General features: G+C 37.0%; 1 protein-coding gene across 1 annotated transcript; it reads left to right on the forward strand.

Annotated features, from left to right (window-relative positions):
- Positions 1-2: 2 nt before the first annotated feature.
- On the forward strand, positions 3-19,421 carry LOC136252340 (sorting nexin-33-like). Its single transcript, XM_066044764.1, has 18 exons — positions 3-90; positions 193-279; positions 10,144-10,218; positions 10,270-10,468; positions 11,265-11,358; positions 11,919-12,018; positions 12,125-12,253; positions 14,044-14,158; positions 14,252-14,382; positions 14,492-14,595; positions 14,994-15,097; positions 15,160-15,237; positions 15,511-15,587; positions 15,640-15,729; positions 18,323-18,379; positions 18,430-18,487; positions 18,981-19,072; positions 19,125-19,421. The coding sequence occupies exons 1-18, from the start codon at positions 79-81 to the stop codon at positions 19,254-19,256; spliced, it is 1,734 nt and encodes a 577-aa protein (XP_065900836.1). The 5' UTR covers positions 3-78; the 3' UTR covers positions 19,257-19,421.
- The last annotated feature ends 172 nt before the right edge of the window (positions 19,422-19,593 follow it).

Raw genomic sequence — 19,593 nt, forward strand, 5'->3', positions numbered from 1 at the left:
CCGATAGTCCAATAAATTTTTGTAAACGCTCAACTAACCAGTTCATTTGGGGAGAGGCAAATTTTTAAACATTGTAAAATGGCGCTGCAGGTGGGTCATCTTAGTTAAGGCTATTCCGGCAATGTTACAGTGATTTTACTAAACGGATCTTCTTGCGATTGTTATGAGTTATAACTATTCGTTTATATCTAGGCCAGAGTGCTGTACGATTTCGAAGGAGACATCGAAAATGGAGAATTGACAATATCTGAAGGCGATACGATAACAGTTATCAACCAGGCAAGCATTATATGTTGTATTTGTGACGTGTAAGTTGCTTGCGGTCCATTTGTAAGTGTGTAACTGTTCTGGATTTCGCGGGTACACACTGAACACAGCTGTGGCCGTGTTATAATCTTGTTACGCTAAGCAATCAGTTTGTTATTGGCATGTAGAACAAGTGGCTGTTTAGAACATGGAAAAACACTACAATGATTATTGTAGAGTGATTATTTGTGGTGATTGTCACAAAATACGTATAACATAGCTCCGTGAGGTTATTTAAATTAAATTCTTAAGTGGGTATCCTGCGATATGTAGTGTTTGTACTTTGCTGTGCCTGACAAGATACCAGTGTTGTTAGTAGATAAGCTCAATAGATAGTTTGGAAAACTCTAGTAAGATTTCACACCTTGTATTGCTAAACAGCTTTCTTTGTTTGCGGTTATTAAATGGACTATATGTAAGTAGTTTTGGTATCAAGCTTTCTTTGTGGTATCAAGCTATCTTTGTGGTTCCTAAGCATGTTTCAAAAACATTTCTACATGCTTTTATTTGGTTGTCACAAATATTCAACATGTAGTGTAGTTAATTGTCAGGTACAGGCAGGGCTGCTTTGGAATTTCTCACTGGGCTAAAACATTGGTTTGTGGTATGCTAATTCTGTAAAATATTTAGTAGTGGTTGTAATCAATAGTACAAGCCCTGGCTGGAGGCATGAAATTGTCATCCCTAACTGTGACCACCTACCTGGAAATATTTGCTTAGTATGCATGTTACTAAATATTTTCTCCTTGAGTTACTTTCTAAATCGATGATACAAGCAGCATCAGTAAAAAAAAAATACTATTTCATAGTTTAGAAAGTAGATAAAATTAATGTGTATGATTTAAACCACATTTGGAGGGGAGTTAACAATCCATACAATCAGATTGAGTGAACAATTCATTTGGCTGTATTAATTTCATTGTATGTAGCTGACTCAGCTGTTTGCATACAGTACAGAGGGAAAATAACCGATCATTGTTTTGGGTTTAGCATTATTTAAGAGACATTTTGGCAGTGCTTAAGTCATGTCTGCCCTCCAGAAGATGAGATGAAATTACAACATATTAAATGTCTGTGGGGTGCTCCCTGTTGATTTGTGTACGGCAGTAGGGAATTTTGGATTAGGGAAGTATTGTAGAAATGTAGAACATACAGTGTGTAAGCTTGGTGCTTGTTCTGAAACCCAGTGGAGCAGTTAATTTGATAATTACACAATTATCAGATTTTAGTCGTCTCGAGTTACAGATTACAACCAAAATGATAACACCTGCTGTCACTCATGCGTGCTTTAATTATCTCGAAAATAGGTGCTGTGTCTTTTAAATCCCTAGTTGCGGCGCAAACTGTTTTCTGCGGTTACTTGACTAAAAGCATGGTAGCTATATTCAAGGTTTGGAATTATATACGGTGTGTGTGTGTGCACGTGTGTACAAACTTGAGGAAATTGCTTGTCGAACTTTTGGAAAAGAGAATCTTTACAGGTATCTCAATAGTCAAGTTAACCTTGTGTTACTAGCACTAAAACTGTTCTTCATAAGGTACGTATGTATAACGACAGATATATTCCTTACAAATGCAGAGATTGTCAAACATACAGCAGAAGAAAAGTCATTAAAGGGACTTATGAAAATACGTAGGTCGTGTACATAACATAATACTGTATTCATTGAAAGTGCCCTACCAATGTACCACCCTTTTGTGTTATGAGATACATTTCTTGAGTTAGTTAAATGATATCGTGTTTATGCACCATGTTTGCTTATGATAGTGATCATACTGAGATATTAAAGATGAAACTACCTGTACTTTATACATGTGATTTCCTAATGAAATTTCCGTACATCCTTCTAGTGTGTGTATGTTGTTATGACATCAATCGTGATGTAATGTTGTGATGGTGATGTGGTGGTAGTGACTTGAGGCTACTTGTGACATGCAACAGTTAAATTCCTGGTAATTATAATGCACATGCTTGTATGCATGAAGTCTATTGTTTATCCTAGTCTCCTGTAAAAGTCAGTAAATCAAAGAAGTGGATCTAGTTTAGTATTTAATTGTTGATAAACATTAGGTAATGTTGATAAACAGTTCTCATGTGGGCTTCACTAAATACCTGTATTTTGGCAAATAACGAAATGCAAAGCTTAGGTAAATGTGAATCTGTATCGTGTAATTGTACCAACTTCCCAAAGTGCTTTTCAAAGAACTTGTAAAGAAACTCTGATAGTACACTGGTAGTATTGCGCTAAGTGTCCTAATTCAAAGGCTGAAGCCTTCCAGTGAAATCTTATCATAAACTGATTGACGTATAAGTTAATGACAGCATGTTTGTTTACAAAATAAAAGCCTTTGAAGCTTGATGGACTATTATGTTACTCTTCATCAACTGTTGGGCTTGTGCTAACCAGCTAAACTAAACACTGAAGTATAATACTTAGTGTTAGCTTTTCTTTCTTAGTTCAGAATCAATTGTCTCTCTCTATGATGCAGTTGTTCCTGCTGGCACATCTGTTCTGTTCTGTTCAAATGCCTGCTGTAATGCTATAGATGGTGGGTGATGGATGATATATTTTGTGTTCCTTTTGGCTATTTGTTGTGGTGCAAGTGAAGTGATAGTTATAAGGGTTTATTTAGCTCTTATTAAAAGTGAGAAAGGATGGGAGCCATATCTCTGTCTTTTGCTTTCGTGTGTCATATTTCTCAACATATATTATAACTTAGTTTATAAAGCTGGTGTCTTAACCATTTGGCCCCGAAGTTAATAAAAAAGGTGTTCCGTTAAATGCAAGCGCCACTATAGTGACTCTTGTTACATGCATGCGTTCAAACATATATCTCATAAACTAAATATCCTGCTATGAATATATGGTTTGGACTCTGCAGTTAATGGATATCATACAGTATGATAGTAACTGTATAGTAGGGACCACAAAGCAGTGGGCATGGCCCACGAAATAAAATCACCCAAAAATCAGCCTCAATTTTCCCTAACGATGATGAGGCAGTATTGGTGAGGTAAAACTAAGCCCATGCAAACAAGCTTTCAGATCAACCTCGAAACGATTTCAACAAGTTGCTACGGAATTTAAAAAAATTTATTCAACGGAATTTTCTACTGACTGAGTAAGTAACTGACTGACTGATGCCTTCAGACAAGCGTAACTCAAGAACGGCTAAGGCTATGGGCTTGATTTTTTCACTGTTCGGTGTCGCTTCGGCCCTACAGGTGCCTTTTGGCATACCGCAGTACGTACAATGCACTCTTCATGGACTTACCAGCGTCCTCCTTTTTGTCCCATTCATCTTTGCTGACAGGGAAAGGTGTCGATTTGGCACGAGCACGTGATGGCTTCCTTTCGAAACGGAAATCATCCGTATTATTCATAGTGGCTACTTTGATTGCAGAGGCGCTTTTCAAACAGTTCTTGATTCGTATTGCTGTGTGGACAGCGAAGCACAATGGATGCTTCACTTTTCAGGTGATAATTAATAAAATTGGGGCGCGGCACCATTTCTTTTGGTATGCGTAGATTGTAGAGGTGCTTCCGAAAAGTTCTTGATTCGTATTGCTGTGTGACGGGTTGAACATAGCTGACAACCAAGCGTAATGGATACTTCACTTTTCAGACAATATTTGATTTAGCTGGGACGCAGGGGCGCACAGCTCCATTTCAGATGCGGTATGCGTAGATTCACCTGTCATAACAAAATTATTTACAAAAAAAGTTAACAAACAAGTACACGAAAAAATTTGGAACTTTCAACTAGAGTAGGGACCATAGCACATCGATAAAAAGTACTGAAACAAGTTGGAGTAGTCCATGATAATCACAGGAAAACAATAAGAAGTGTTATATCCCTACTGTGCTCAAGATACCATAATGGAAATGTACAGTAGGGATATAACACTTCTTATTGTTTTGCTGTGATTTAATATCGTGGACTACTCCAACTTGTTTCAGTACTTTTTATCGATGTGCTATGGTCCCTACTCTAGTCGAAAATTCCAATTTTTTTCGTGTGCTTGTTATCCTAAGCTTTATCCGAGCATTGCAACATGATCAAGTGTAATGTGAGGCGAACCTCTGCATTTGAAAGAATTTTTGGCCGTTTCTAAGATGATAATTACGATGATACTACTGTCACAAAAGAGACGAAATAATAGAGAAGGTTAGTAAAAGTTGTATGATATTGTAGATCTATCCTACGTAATGCAAACCACGGAGGAATGGTGGTCCCTACTCAGATTAACAGGAGCCCAAGTGTTGTATGTTAAAACACGTATTTTATCTAAAATAAATAAGAACAAAAACTTTTTTGTCCCATCCAATATTGTTCTCAAGGTAAGGTGGCACTTTTTTTACTTCATGCGTACGTGTGTACAACATCATGTAACACATCCTCCTTGAATAGTAACATTATCTGTTCAGATCATCATAGTTGAAATTTTGTGAAGTTACATGAATGTAACACATACATAGCATTAGGGATTATGGTACCAGCTACCCTCCTAAATGTACATTGTGGTAGAAAAATCCTGTAGTGAGAGTTCTTCCTATGAATCATTTTTATAATGGTAGCTTATGTACATGCAGTGCCATAGAGTTGTTAGTCAGTTGATGTTGATGATGTTACTTGTTATTGTAGTAGAGAAATACATTTTGTGGTGATGTTACACCTGTGTGCTTCAATAGTTTTTGTGTTTACTTAAAGAACTTTCAATCAAAGCAAAAACAGTGCTATATTTGCCATACAGAACAGTTTACATGACCACAGTACTATATTGGTGACTGCAGTGCTACATTTGAGTAGTTATAACACTGTGTGTGGGTAGAAGACGATTAGTCACGCGGTGCCTGACCCTAAAATCGAGAATGGGCGATGAAAGTACTCCAGAGGTACATCTGGAGCGAAGTCGATTGTTTCACTGAAGGCTGCTTGGTAAGTCTCAAATAGTTGCGCATGTTTTTGTCCAACTCCAGCTCGAACTTGAAAGTTCTTTAAACCAGTTAAAGCATTGCCGCAAGTGCTATCTGAAAAACTATAGAGTGGGCGAGAGACAAATATAGCATGAGGCAAAACCAAGTGCTATATTATACAAATATTGAGCACTTTTTGAATTACCAATTCTTTTACCAATATTTTTTTTGCCATATTTTTAGTTATTGTATTGTCCATACTTAAATCTTTTGTGGTAATATGCAACCCACTACTACAAGCAGTTACCAAAGCCATATTGTGAACAAACAAAAAACGTCTATGCAAAGAAAATACATTTCCTCCAACTCAGGACATGAACCCTTGGCCATCATGAAAAGCCTTGTATTATGCATTACCGACGTGTTACAGAATGTCAACCATGAATAAAAGTGGGCACAGTACTTACGTGAAACCTCTGCAAGCTATTAGGATATTACTGATATATTGCAATATCGGTAGCGATGATATTTATCTTTACTGAAGAAGTAAATCCAATGATACAGTGTGTACAAGTTATATCAATTCAAGTCTTGTTTCACTGAGATTAAAATGTGCTTTAAATTATTTTAGGAAATTAAACGCATTAATTTTTGTACCCAATGTACTTCATTGTGATTTGCTTACAGCTACATAATAGCTTTCAATGAAACTGTTTGGCTTGATCACATCAATGGCTTTTATTGTATTACATGTACACACATGTACTAGTGCAGTATGATGATATTCATAAGTTGAAGTCAGCTACTTGATGGAGCTGAGCTCACTGGAAACCATTTAAAACTCCATTTATGCTAACAGTAGACTATATACGTAGTGTGGTCTACTTATTCAACAAAAAATCAATTTGCAGTGATTAGCGGAGTGCCCGAGAATTTTTGATGGTGAGCAACTATCACAAACCTCATACAAAAGTATGGGTAGCAAATACAGCTCAGGCTATACCCACCACTAACACTACGGACTTGGCTCTTCTTTCCAACTACTATTCTATACAGGGAGAGGAATCTATCAATCTGGAAGAAGTACTGGTGAGTGGTCTATTTTCTGAGATTCACATTTTTCGACATACATTTATCGCAGTTGTTCACCGTCATGACGTATTAAAACATAGCAAAACATGTTGAAATATCATGTGTTTTTAGAATATTTTCAGCGGTGCATATAGTCTGTTGAATCTAAAGCTTTTTTTGTATCTGGTGCAAGTCATTTTATAATTTGTGATACATTCTTAGGTTTCCTGGGGGTTTTTTTTGAAAAAAAATCATGGATTTGTATTTTTGTATAATTTTCTTACTTAGAACTACAGAAAAATTGAAGCAATGTATTGTACTAAATGTAGCTGATCACTCTCTGCAGGTTATTCTATGCCAGATTGTTTTGATGACACTTATATACTGTAGAACATGAATCAACATGTGGTAGTAGTGCAGCGAAGCATATGTACAACCAACCAGATTTATTATAAACATGTCAGTGTTTATTATAAACATGTCAATGTTTTTCATAAAGAAAACGATTTGAAACTATCCAGTCATCTGTCTGCAGGTCATATGAGTGATGTCAAAGATCACAATTTGATAATATGCTCCTCACGAATGTCTGTGTAGAATTTCTTCCTTTTTGTGTTATCAAGAGTTAAAAGTACAGAGAGGAGAGTACATCTAATGCTGTATAGTCATGATTACGCAGAAATTGAACAATAGTTTCTTTTCCGCGTAGCTACAGTAGTATCTTTCCGTATTTATCCACCAGACTCAATGACATGCGTTTGACTTGGCCAGCAAGAGCAGTCCTGTTGTATTAAAGGGCATGGCTGATAACCTAGAGGATAACTCTGAACATGTCTGAAACACAATAACAAATGACGGAGTACCGCTTTCAATTTTCAATCACATCCTCCTGGAAACCTGCCTTTGAGAGTTTTGTAATTGAAGGAACACTGTCCATTATCCTTACTCAGTCTTCAGTGATTGGCTGGTGCAGTAGGATAATATTCTCAAACATTCTTCACTGTGTGGCTAAACTAATTGTGGTAAGGAAAAGGACAAATTATATGTTACACAGAAAAAAAAGCCCTTTAACTTCTCTGCAATCATTTGTTACCAGGGTCCAGAGCTATGTTAGATATTCTCGTCTCCATAATATTAACTCTTGGTGTTATACAGTATGATGTCGTAATATCTTAAAACAGTTGCCTGAGTCTGATCTGTGGGACACTTGGCATGTCCAGGAGGTTGAAGCTCTAGAACATTAATTCCCATTAATTGTATGAAAACTGTTCCTCATATTTTTGTCCCTATACATTTGAGACTCATTGTGATGCAGCTTCATGCTATACTCACAAAATTTTGTGCAGTCTGAGTCAGGAGCTCAACACCCAGAGGACACAATTAAGTGAACTTTCAAGTTTCTAATTCATTGGAAACACTATGGGATTGTCTTGTATTTAGTGTATCATTCATAGTTTTGGTATAAGCATGTGATAATGTTTTCATAACATAAAGGAAATAAGTTGAAACTATCCAACAATGTCCATACCCTAACTATTACCATACCAGTAGCTGTAGTGGTGGATACAAGACATGTTGAAAAGGCGGTCATAAATGTTCCGTCTGTGTGTGTAGTGCACGCGTGTGTATGTAGTGTGTGTAATTTAATGTTTATATCACAAACGAGCGCACAATATAGTCAATCTAGGTGATCTCATTGGTTGTTTAGCTTTTGTAAATTGCTTCACATACTACATATTATACATTTTATGGACCGTGTACTCAAATATGCACATGGACCCAAATAGACACAAGGTATTTTGTCATATAGGATGTACGTATAGCACAAAGTCTGCCTAAATGTCAGAGTGGTATAGTTAGTATTCAATGAATGCTACAGTACTTTGAATATACAATGTACACGTATATGCCTTATAGGAAAGTACATATTTGACTCTATAGCAACAGAATGAGCAATTTTGTCTTCTGAGTGGATACACTCCTACGTGTCACTGTGTACATATTCGGGTTCTTCTATAAATAGTTATGCTACTTGTCTATGACTTCTGCTGGTGATGTTATATTGAATTTCTCTGTGTAAACTGTGAAACCATGCACTTCTATAACTTGACCATATTTGGTAAAAATGTTACTGCTTGTGATGAGGTCACTAAATTCATAGAAGCCACATAAGTAGGTGTGGTAGGATACAAACAGTACTATCCTGCACTTTATTAGATGGCTGGAACAGTTTCCATATGGCTTCACCATGAAATTTACAGGGCCTAAAACAAGCAAGCTGTCACAATGAAGCACCTTGTACTAACAGAAATCTATATAAGCATTTGTTTTCTACTGTTTACAACAAACAGGAACTCTCTTGGATGCGTGTAGTGCAAGTTACAAATTTAGCCCTTCAGAGTGAACTCTTTCTTCGTTCTTGGCACTATGGGGCTGAATTTGCTGTTAGTCACTATTTACCTGATTATCTATCATCATGCAGAGCTACTTTTTCTATCAGGTCTTTAGTTCACATGTTAATTCTACCCATGTCGCACAAAGATTTGCAACAGGTTGTTGTTGTTGTTGTTGTTTTTTAATTAGCCACTGCCGGAAGCGAGTATTAAAAAGCGGCTTCCGCACAATTGTAGCTTATTTACTACTGCTTGCCCATCCAAAATTCGACAGTTGTATCTAGAAAAGCCAGCGACTAGTTCATTTTTTGTATCGAGGCTTGTAGTATAGCGCATGACGATCTCGTTAAATGCTGTGATGATCTGTCCATGTGCTTATGCAACATAATTATATTCATTTGCAAATAACAGTAACTGGTGGTCAACCACAGTAATGATTGGTAGGATACAAGCAGTGCTATTGTGCACGTTAAAGGGGATTTGCTAAATGTACAGGTTTTTTTTATTTGTTGTTTTTGTTTGGAAAGGAAAAAAGCTATAGAAACACACAACACCTGTCTTTAAAACAGGTACAAAGAAACCACTGCAGACTAAAGCTTAGTGTACCTGAAGTTTTACTTTAACCAGGCACACGCCCTGCTAACAGAAATTGTTTGGCCAAAACTGTGTGTATGCGTGTCTGTCCACAAACACACATGAGCAAACAAAACTTTGAGATACAGAAAGTAAGCCTTCGTTCAATGAATAGAGGCTGTTTACATACTGTGGTAAAGGTTAGCTTATCAGTTTAGTCGTGTTTACTTGAAGGGTGTGTGAAACCACTTAATGGGGGCTTGCTTATGTACTGTAACAGGCTTTTTTTAAAGGCCGAAAATCAGTGTAGCAGCCCTTGTGAGCACCGAGAATAGCATATCCTTATGAGTTGAAAATGGGCACGTCCCCTTTTTACGCAAACAAAAATTAAAGGTAGCCTTGAGGCTTTAACACGATAGAATTAAAACAGTTGAGAAGATACTTCTATGCAATTAGTGGTTGGTTCAAGTTACGCGTCCTTTGTAATGCATAGTAATGTATTTGATGAATTACAAAACAATTAACAATTTACGAAATACATTCAATTTTGATTACTAAGTAATCTTCATAGGTGGAATATTATAGCGAAAAGTGGCTAAAAGTTCTGAATCCAAAATGTCCATAATGGAGAGGTTCCTCTGTACTCCAACAACAAATTATGGCATTACCATATTGTTGTGTGCATATAGTGTATTGTGCATACGTATAGTGTATTGTTCCTGAAGTTCTCCGAATAGTTGTTTTGTAGTTCACATACTTACCCATATGTGTGATTATGTTGAAAAGTTGTTTTAAACTTGTAAACTGACTTAACTTGTCAACAGGTCTTTACTATACTGTACATCTATGAGGTGGTGTTCATTCTTGACTTACACTTGTAGGATATTGGAGATGGTTGGTGGGAGGGAGAACTATCGAATGGACAAAGAGGTCTCTTCCCTGAGGCATACGTAGAGGTGAGACTTTAGTAGAAGTTTTTAAAATGTTGTTACAACAAACACTTATAGATGTTATCAGGAGGTGGAGGTGGTGGAGGAGGTGATGTCCCTTATAATGGAGACCAGTCATATGGTGACCAGTCATATGGTGACCAGGCAGCTGGTGGCTATGGCAACCAGTCAGGATATGTGGACAATACTGGAGAATGGGATGACACCCCAAACAGTTATTATCAACAAGATAACCAACCACCACCTTTTAATAGAGGTACAGTACATGTACAGATAAATGGTAGCTATACGTAGACAGTGTGAAGATCTATGGTATTTGTGGTACAAACCCAAAGCTCCAAAGTTGTAACTCACAAGCAAAGCGAGGATATCACTAAGGGTCTGAGGGTTTATAGAACTCCACATTGTACCCAGTTAACTAGTTCTAAACTATAAGGACAGTTGTTGCTAAGGAAAGTAGAGGTTGTAGCTACAACGAGCGGAGCTACAAGAAATCCGGAGTGTTACATACATATACGTGTATTATATTACACTTGAATTAGTTGCCCCTTGTAATACCCTTAATTGAAATTGCATTGACAAAAGCAGCTAGATCTCTTGCTATAAGTGCCATGGCAACGTGACTCACCTAAGTGCTCTCATTACATCATTTACACGTACACACTGCATAGTTAGCTATAGTATATTGTGTACATGTGATGGTTAAAGTAGAAAATCACAAAAACTGCTGATGTTAAGAATACATTTATGTGTCAACATGAGTTAATAGGCTTTGTTTTCTTGTTTTGGGTTATTTATAAATCTCCTTGCTTTATAATATACATTACTTACGTCTTCAAACACAACATAATGCATGCACAGCAGTATTGCACAGAATCACAGGTTTGTCAGTCTGCACATGTCTGGGGTTTTAAATAACATGTAATTTTCTGTGCCCATACACTGTATGTGTGTTGTGCCATGTGAAGTTGTCAGAAGACTATTAGCTGCTACAGTGATTTTGCATAACTTTTAGCTGTGTTTATTAAGTGCTATTGTTGTTGGTTGTCAAGATGACTCATTCAGAACAGAGAGAAGTGACTCCACAGCTGGTACTTCAACTGAACAATTGTCCAGACATGCCACAGTGAAGAAGAATATGAACAGGTTTGTCTCCCCTCTCTTTTTCACTCTCATCTCCATCTTGCTGTCTATATACTATTTATGCAGTTAACTATTTGCTGGTGTTCATCTTACGTATATAGTATGTGTTTGTATATTCATGCATACAATGTATACAGGCACGTCAGTAGTGAATATGTTTGCATACCCCCCCACCCCAACCCATCTGGGCCTGACTTGGCACAACTCAATCAGTTAAACACTACTACTACTTATTTCAAATTAGCCATGTTGTACCTGCATTAGAGGATAGTATGAATGGGATGTAAGAATTGTGTACACTACAACTAATGTTCAGTCTTTAAGTTTCCATGGTGATATGATAACCATCATTACTACAACTGTAATAAAATGAGTTAACTTTTAATGTGTTACATGGCCATCCCTACAATAGTTTGATAGACCATATTACATACTTATAATGCTATACTTCTTATACAAACCTTCCAGATGTTTTATCTGTAAAACTGTCTTACTGCACATGTGGTACTGTAGTAGTTCAGTTCATAATGAATACTAATGAGGTGTGTATAAACTTTTTGTAGATTTTCACCGTTTGTCAAAGTTGGTGCTGAATCTTTCTTACTTGGTACAGCAGCAAAGAAAGCTCCTCGCATTGCAGAGGCTGAAAAAATCAGAATAGTGGTAAGTGAACAATCATGTATGTATTGTACCGTAAACAATATATAGTGACTGCCAAAGTTATTTCTTAAAGCAATAATTCCTTTGTGTGTATTCTATTCCACCACAGTATGGACCAGAGAATGAACCAATGTGGGAACCTCATCCTAACCCTTACCATATAGAGGTCAGAGACCCGGAGAAGAAAAGCAAATTTAAAGGAATTAAAACATTTACTGCATACAGTATCGTACCCAGTGTAAGTATCTTAATTACGTACGTACATACACATATACATAATGTATTAACTTAGCTAAACACCACAATTGAAATAGTCACAGTATAGTGGTCACACTGTTTCATGAAAGAATGACATCAACGCCACAGCTGTTATTAGAACTCATATAATAAGTGTTGTAAGAATCTAGCTACTATAGATTTAGAAGAAGTATACAACAGCTGTGTTGTGTAGTGATCTGTTGTTCCTTTTAGTGCACATCACAGTGAAATGTCATAGAACTAAATATCAGTATAACGTATCTACTGTATTATAATCTTATGTATTCACAGCACATTCAGACAATGATGTGGAACTCTTCATAGTGCGTGGCCACCTTTTTATACGCAATAAATGTCATGCCAGAACCTATACCACCTGTCTAATGCAGTCACCTTCCTAATTTATACTATAGTGTGGCTCCTTTACAGGTTTACTAAATCACTTAGTCACCTGACACGTTCACGTAGTCACCTACGTACACATGTTCACTTAGTAACCCGCCCTCAAACAATTTTGTGCATGATAAATAATTATAACAGGAAAAGCAAACTGTAGTACTTGATAATACTGTAATACTCTTCTTCTCCGTGTTCCGCAAATAATTCTGGACAAATAATAGGCATGTGTACTATAGCTCTAACCGTTACTGTGGTTACCAGTTGAAAAATTATTTTTGTGAGTTCTGTAAGGACTTCAGGAAGAAACCGTTCTGCTGTTCTGCATTGCTCTTTCACCCCACACTCATACTCTGGTTATAAATTAAACCATAGTCTAAATAAGTGTGACACTACGACTAACGGGAACTAAGCGATTTAGTAACCCCTTAGGCCCTTAGTAGCACCCTCGCTGCGCTTGGGATGCTACAGCCTTAGGGTTACTAAATCGCTTAGTTCCCTTGGTCTTGGTGTCTAACTACCATATAGCCAAAAAATGGACTAAAGGTGACTGGTTCGGTATTCATGCAATCATTCGTAACTTAATATTTTTACACTCAGAGGATTTTACCCACCATGAATTACCTGATAAAATGTCATGTCAATAATTTACTACCAGTTTTAATAAATGTGACCGGATCTGCAAAAAAGGGACATAATCACACAAGCCTAAATTTACATTGTAAAGCATAGAATACATTGGGTGAAATGCTTGCATATTATTGAAAAAATTCCATAAATTTTTTTAACTCCTCTTTCTTAGTGAAGGAAGGTACTAACAATAAACACCTGGATATCATATTCGCCTGCTCAAGAGCAGTTGGAAAATCTTTGTTTCGTTGCAGTAGACCCAAGGATACATAAGTTACAAGCGTTTGTTTACATCGTGTCAAAGCGATCGTACGCAATCGATTTTTCTTCACGAATTTCGTCTTTGTATGCCGTGAAGAAGGGCGAGTAAAGGAAAAGCTTACCCAGTAATTGATTCCACTGTTCATGGCAAACACTATGGTGAAGGTTTTAGCTCCGTACCTCATTCCGTTTAAGAAGTTACAACCGTTTTTGTAAGCGCCTGTAATTTATTTTTCCTATACTTACTGTACAAATCAATTTTTCTGTTGTTGCTACTTTGTAGGGCTGTAACTCCCAAAGTTATTGGCATATGAAGCTGAAACTTTGCTAGCGGGTACACTTGGCTAAGTAGATTATAAATATTTAATAAACAGGAATTTGAAGGGGGAAAGTGATTATGTTCTGTTTTCGCAGATCTGGTCACAAATGTAATTCTCTTGAATATACTGTCATTGTATCACTATTATTGTTTGGATATTCTAGGATACTGGTAATCCTGTTAGTCGGCGTTACAAGCAATACGATTGGCTACACGATCGATTAACAGAAAAGTTTACAGCATGTACTATTCCACCACTACCTGATAAACAGTACTATGGTAAGGTCATAACGTGTAATGTGAGGTCGTTACTTGTCTGTATGTACATTACATGTTCTTAACTATTATCTGGTCCTATCACATTATTTACAGGTCGCTATGGTGAAGAATTTGTATCTAAACGTAAAGAGAAGTTAGAAGGATGGAGTAATAGAGTTGCTAGGCACCCAGTGATGTCACGGTCTTTTGTGTTTAGACATTTTCTAACATGTCAAGAAGATCAAGTAAGTGTCTCCGTCCATAGTGTGTGTGTGGGGTGCGTCTGTCTGTGTGCCTAGCTTGCATAGTACAAATTTAACCATAAAGATTCAGTCACATGTGAATTAATTGCAGGAATGGAAGGCTGGCAAGAGAAAAGCTGAGAAGGATGAATTTTGTGCTGCTCAGATGTTACTAACAGTAGATCATAGAGATGTTCGGACTGACCTCAATACAGCGTAAGACACTAAGAATAACATACACATTACAAACCTCTTGTGGGACTGAGGGTGTAGTCTGTCCTTTGTATAGAGGTGTCCTTAATACAGAGGTTGATAAAATACATAACAAACTGAACTTGTGACCTACATAGTTAGGTTGTACATATTCTGGTGAACATGCTAGTTATTATATGGTGTGTACTAAAGCTGGGTAGCCACGTGTTAGCTACACATTGAAGATCACGCACGCACGCACGCACGCACACACAGAGGAACTGCATGTTCTCGAAGGATGGCGGTCCTTGTTCATGGCCATGGATTAAGAATCATACATTCATGCAGGTGGTTTGTACATATGTGTGTGTTACTGTATGATATGATGCACATGCATGCATACTTGTCTGTTTCTTGTGTAGTACTGAGAAGGTGGAACACTTTGGCAAATTCGTTGTACAGATGGACGATACGTGTAACAAAATGTTCCAGAAGTTTGATGATCATTGTAACAAGATGTCTGGACGTAAGTGGATCATGTGATCACTTGAGCTCCCACCCCTTGTGATGTAATTCATTCCTCTGCAGCCATTATGAGGGAGTGGCACAGAATGTCAGCAGTAGTGACTGGACTAGGACAATGTTTCCACATGGAAGATGCTCCTTGTAAGTAACTTTGTGATCTTTTATATGTAGAAGTTTCATGTGTTGAACATTTCTCTGTTAAATTTCTGACATTCCGTTTTAAGGCTTAAAACCTCTCACTATCAAGTCTTATTACTAAAACTAGCTTAAAGGAACAGCCCTTGCAAGCAAATATACAGTACATGATATTTTAGGTGAACTGAACCCTTCCTACAATTAATTTTGAAAGTTTCATTCCTCAAAAGTGTTATTTTATAAACTGTAGTTAATACTTTATGTTCTTTTCTTCTCCAGATGCTCGTGGTTTAACAGAGGCTATCAATACTACTGGTTCGACGTATGAGGAGATTGGTAACATGCACGGGGAACAGGTGAAGTGATATTGTGTTATAGAGAAGATTACATTAAATGGTGTTGACACAGCCAAGGCATGACATGATCCCAATGATGGATGGATTAAAGGAATACCTTGGAATGATCCACGAACTACCAGACTTTGTCCAGATTAACAGAGTAAGTTCTAACTAAAAATGTTTTCCATTCCCAATCAGCGGCTAAACAAGGCAGTGGACAGCAGAAATCCCTTGTATACAAATTACTAGTTGGGAATTGAGAAAAAAATGATTTTGAAGCCTTTAAACCTGCAGCCATTTTACGAAACGCAAGCACTGAAAATGCATAATCCAGAAAACTGGATTATAAGCAAGCCTTTTAAACAAACTAATATAGAACAAGAACTGTTAAAGCTGTGTAAAAACTACAAACACCATGTTACTCACACCATTAAATTTCGGTTTAAATGTGTCTATCCTTCATCGCATCCTTTCATCTCAGAACTTCACTCTGTGCCTTTACAGTACAAAAGAACTATAATCTTCATCTTCCTTTGCATATCGATATACCAAAGGCCATAACTTGGCCATACTGCATCATAGAAACATTTTCTTGATGTCATTTTGGTCGTCACATGATGGCGATTCCGTTGATATACAGAGAGTTTTCCCCAGCAAAATGAAGTAGAGAGGTAAAGCTGTCAATTCGCTACCAACATCAAAGTCAATTTGTTAATTATATATTACCACTTAAGATTTTTGAGTAAAGTAGAGTGCTGCGCCGCTCTACCGCTTTTTAGGGAAGCTCCTGATACAGCTATCATGTAATTGACGGAATGGCCAGCAAGAACACTAATGATACAGACACGAAATGAAACAAACTGATTCAATGCTTCGTAGCACGTGAGTTCCTTGTTTTTTTGTTAAAAGTTTATATACTGTTACAAACGGTAGGCCTTCCCAAGTAAAAAAATCTGTTTCTAAGAGATTGGATAAACACTTCACAAGATATACCTGTTTAAAACCATGTATGTAAAATGGCTAAAATATTGTGCGTTTTTCCTTCATATCCAGTTTTCTGGATTATGTGGGTTTAAGGGTTAAGTCATTATTTAACCTTTGCTAAAGTGTGATATACCACTTTCATACCTTAGTCAAAGGAAACCACAGTGCTATAATTCACATATTGCCCTGACTACAGGGCGATATCATGATATTACCTTGCCTTTGAAGCTGAGGCAGTACAAAGCATTGGTTTCCTTTAATTCTATATGCTGAACTGCTTGAAGTTTACATTGTGGGTTTGAGTTAGGATATATTCTTGATTGTGGGTTTGGATTTAGTAGTTTAGATAGGCTTGAAAAAAGGCAATTGCAACACTAAATAATTATTTTCATAATTGGGATATCATTTCTATACATGACACATTATAAATGGCTTAGATGTCCTTAACTTATGCTTAAGTACCGTATAGTGGGTTATTTTCGAAACAGAAATTTTCGCACAAGAAGCAAAATCGGAATTTCGAAAGATTTTAATTTCGAAGAGTGCATATTTTGAAGTCCGGATGGATTTCAAATAAACGGAAAATTCATGTCACAGATTATGAAGATGCGTGAATGTTTGCCGAAAACTGACTGATGGAATAATCCCCATTCCTGTGCGCTGGAGAGAAGACTGAGGGAGTCTCGGGTAGAGTGAATTCACTGGCACGATCACGCTCGATCATAGCTAGCTATCCTACCATAGATTCTAGAGCAGACGGCATCAATTCCCATTCTGGATCACCTGTTTTCTGGTTATTGGTATAGTAATGATACAGTTTACCCATTATCATCAGTAATACTGAGCTAAAACTCAAGGAATACACGAACGAATCGCCGAAGTTGGACGATTGCTTTCACTTGTGGGAATTTATTTTTAAAAACAGCCGGACGTGGAAATTTATTTTCAAAGAGAAGGGCCTCTTCGAAATATCCAACAATAAAAACCTTTCGAAAATTACCAGCCATACAGTAACTACACGTAACTTGTCATTAACATTAGTAATTTATAATATTCATAATTACTTACCTTAGAGAATTAACTTAGTTTAGGGTGCTTAACGGGCCTAGATAGCTACCACAAAAATCAGCAAAACCCATTTTGTTTCGAAAAGTACTGTACTAAGTGTATAAATAATATTTAATGAGTTCTATAGCCCAGGTGTTTAACTTACAATCAATCTTTAGATACCTGTGTGTATAACAGATGAGGAGAATGTATGTTTGTCTTTCAATCTACACTGTATTAGGTGAGCATGCCTGAGTGGTATACAGTTAGTCCGTCTATTATCCAACCATCGATTTTCCGAACGTTTTGTTATCTGAACTGTAGAAATGACTGTTCTATTAGAGTATTTTGTCAATGTGTATGTTCTATTGGAGTATTTGAACAGAGTTCAGTATATAAATGAATGGGCTACCATTATCTGAATTTTTCAATTATCTGAACTCACCAGGCTCCAATGAGTTCGGCTATTAGACAGAGCACTATATATTACTTACACCGAGAGTACATTATGAACTCTTATACCATAGCCTCTTATGATTTTCGTGCTGTATATCCCTGCGCCCTCGGGTTTGGGCATGTGTATATTCAGGAAAATCTTTTGTGGGCATGGTATAACTATCATGTATGTGTTTACATGCTTGGCAATTTTACAAATAGTAGATGTTTACTTTCTAGCTGTTGTATTAGTAATTTACCGTACTGTATTGTTATCCACTATACAGGGTGCTCAAGGTAAAGTTAGAGAGAGTGAGAGACTAAAAGATGATGGAAGACTTGATGTGAGTCATGTTCAAACCTTATCACTTCATCCTAATGATGTTATTTTCAGATGGTGGAGGCCTCAGAGATCCAGTCTAGAACAGAAACTATTGCTACTACACTATTAGGTGAGTAGACAATTTTTATGCAAAGAACTATGGAATGTTGTGAAACCTGCATTGTTTGCACCCTTGTATTCACATGCTAGACAAGCTAAATCATACCATATCTGTATTACAAAAGTTTATTAATGTCATCATTTCGTGTCTTCCTACTTGTATGTACAAGTGAAGTTGTACGAGTGATTTCATGGTAAACACATTGAGCCAAGTTCTAACTTTGTACACCTATGGTATGAATGTGCAAGATACGGCTGCTAGTGGGTATGGTTGTTGTACAAATTGCACTGAGTGTACTAGATAGAACAGATAGTACACTTTTAGATGTATGTGCATGTGGTTACTTATACGGGGCAATACTATGAGGTCCAGTGTCCCAGCTTCTACACATGGTAATGGTTGAATACGGTACATCGATAACATTGTCTTCATATGACATAGTGATGTATGGTCATCTCATTTCAGTTTAAGATTAATTGTTATTGTGGTGTTCTCTCCACAGCTGAGATTTATCATTTTCAACATGAGAGAGTGGCTGACTATAGAAAAATGTTCCAGAACATGTTAACATCTCAGATCACCTTCTACAGCAAAGTGAGGAAGTTTTATACTTGTATTCTAATAATTTAGAGCCACTAACCCACAGATAGTTTCCAAGTTACAAGACACACTGGATAAATTTGATGTTGGACAAGATTATGGTGGTGGGGCAGTCAGTAACCATGGATACGATACAAGACAACCATATGACTCAAGTGTCCCTGGTACTGACCTATGAGAGAGCAATACTACAACTACAGATTTCTTCTATCTTTCATATGAACTGTTTTTTGTGTATTATTATTATTATCCTTAATAGTGTAATTGGAACACTCTACAGTACTAATAATATTATTGTCACACTATTGTTGTGTAAACACATTGTATTAAACTTTGAATGTGGTCCTGCTGCATACATGTATAGCAAGTAGTCTATTTTGTGAACGGCAAAAATTGTCTGACTCCTTGTATTCACAGGTTTTAAGCCCCTCTAGTGGGATAGCATTCACAGAATGTCATCGTGCTTTGCTTTTGATACACTGGACCATCTCAAGAGGACACTCCTTGTTGTGTGT

The sequence above is a fragment of the Dysidea avara genome, chromosome 4, assembly GCF_963678975.1.
Source record: "Dysidea avara chromosome 4, odDysAvar1.4, whole genome shotgun sequence".
Classification (NCBI taxonomy): Eukaryota; Metazoa; Porifera; class Demospongiae; order Dictyoceratida; family Dysideidae; genus Dysidea; species Dysidea avara.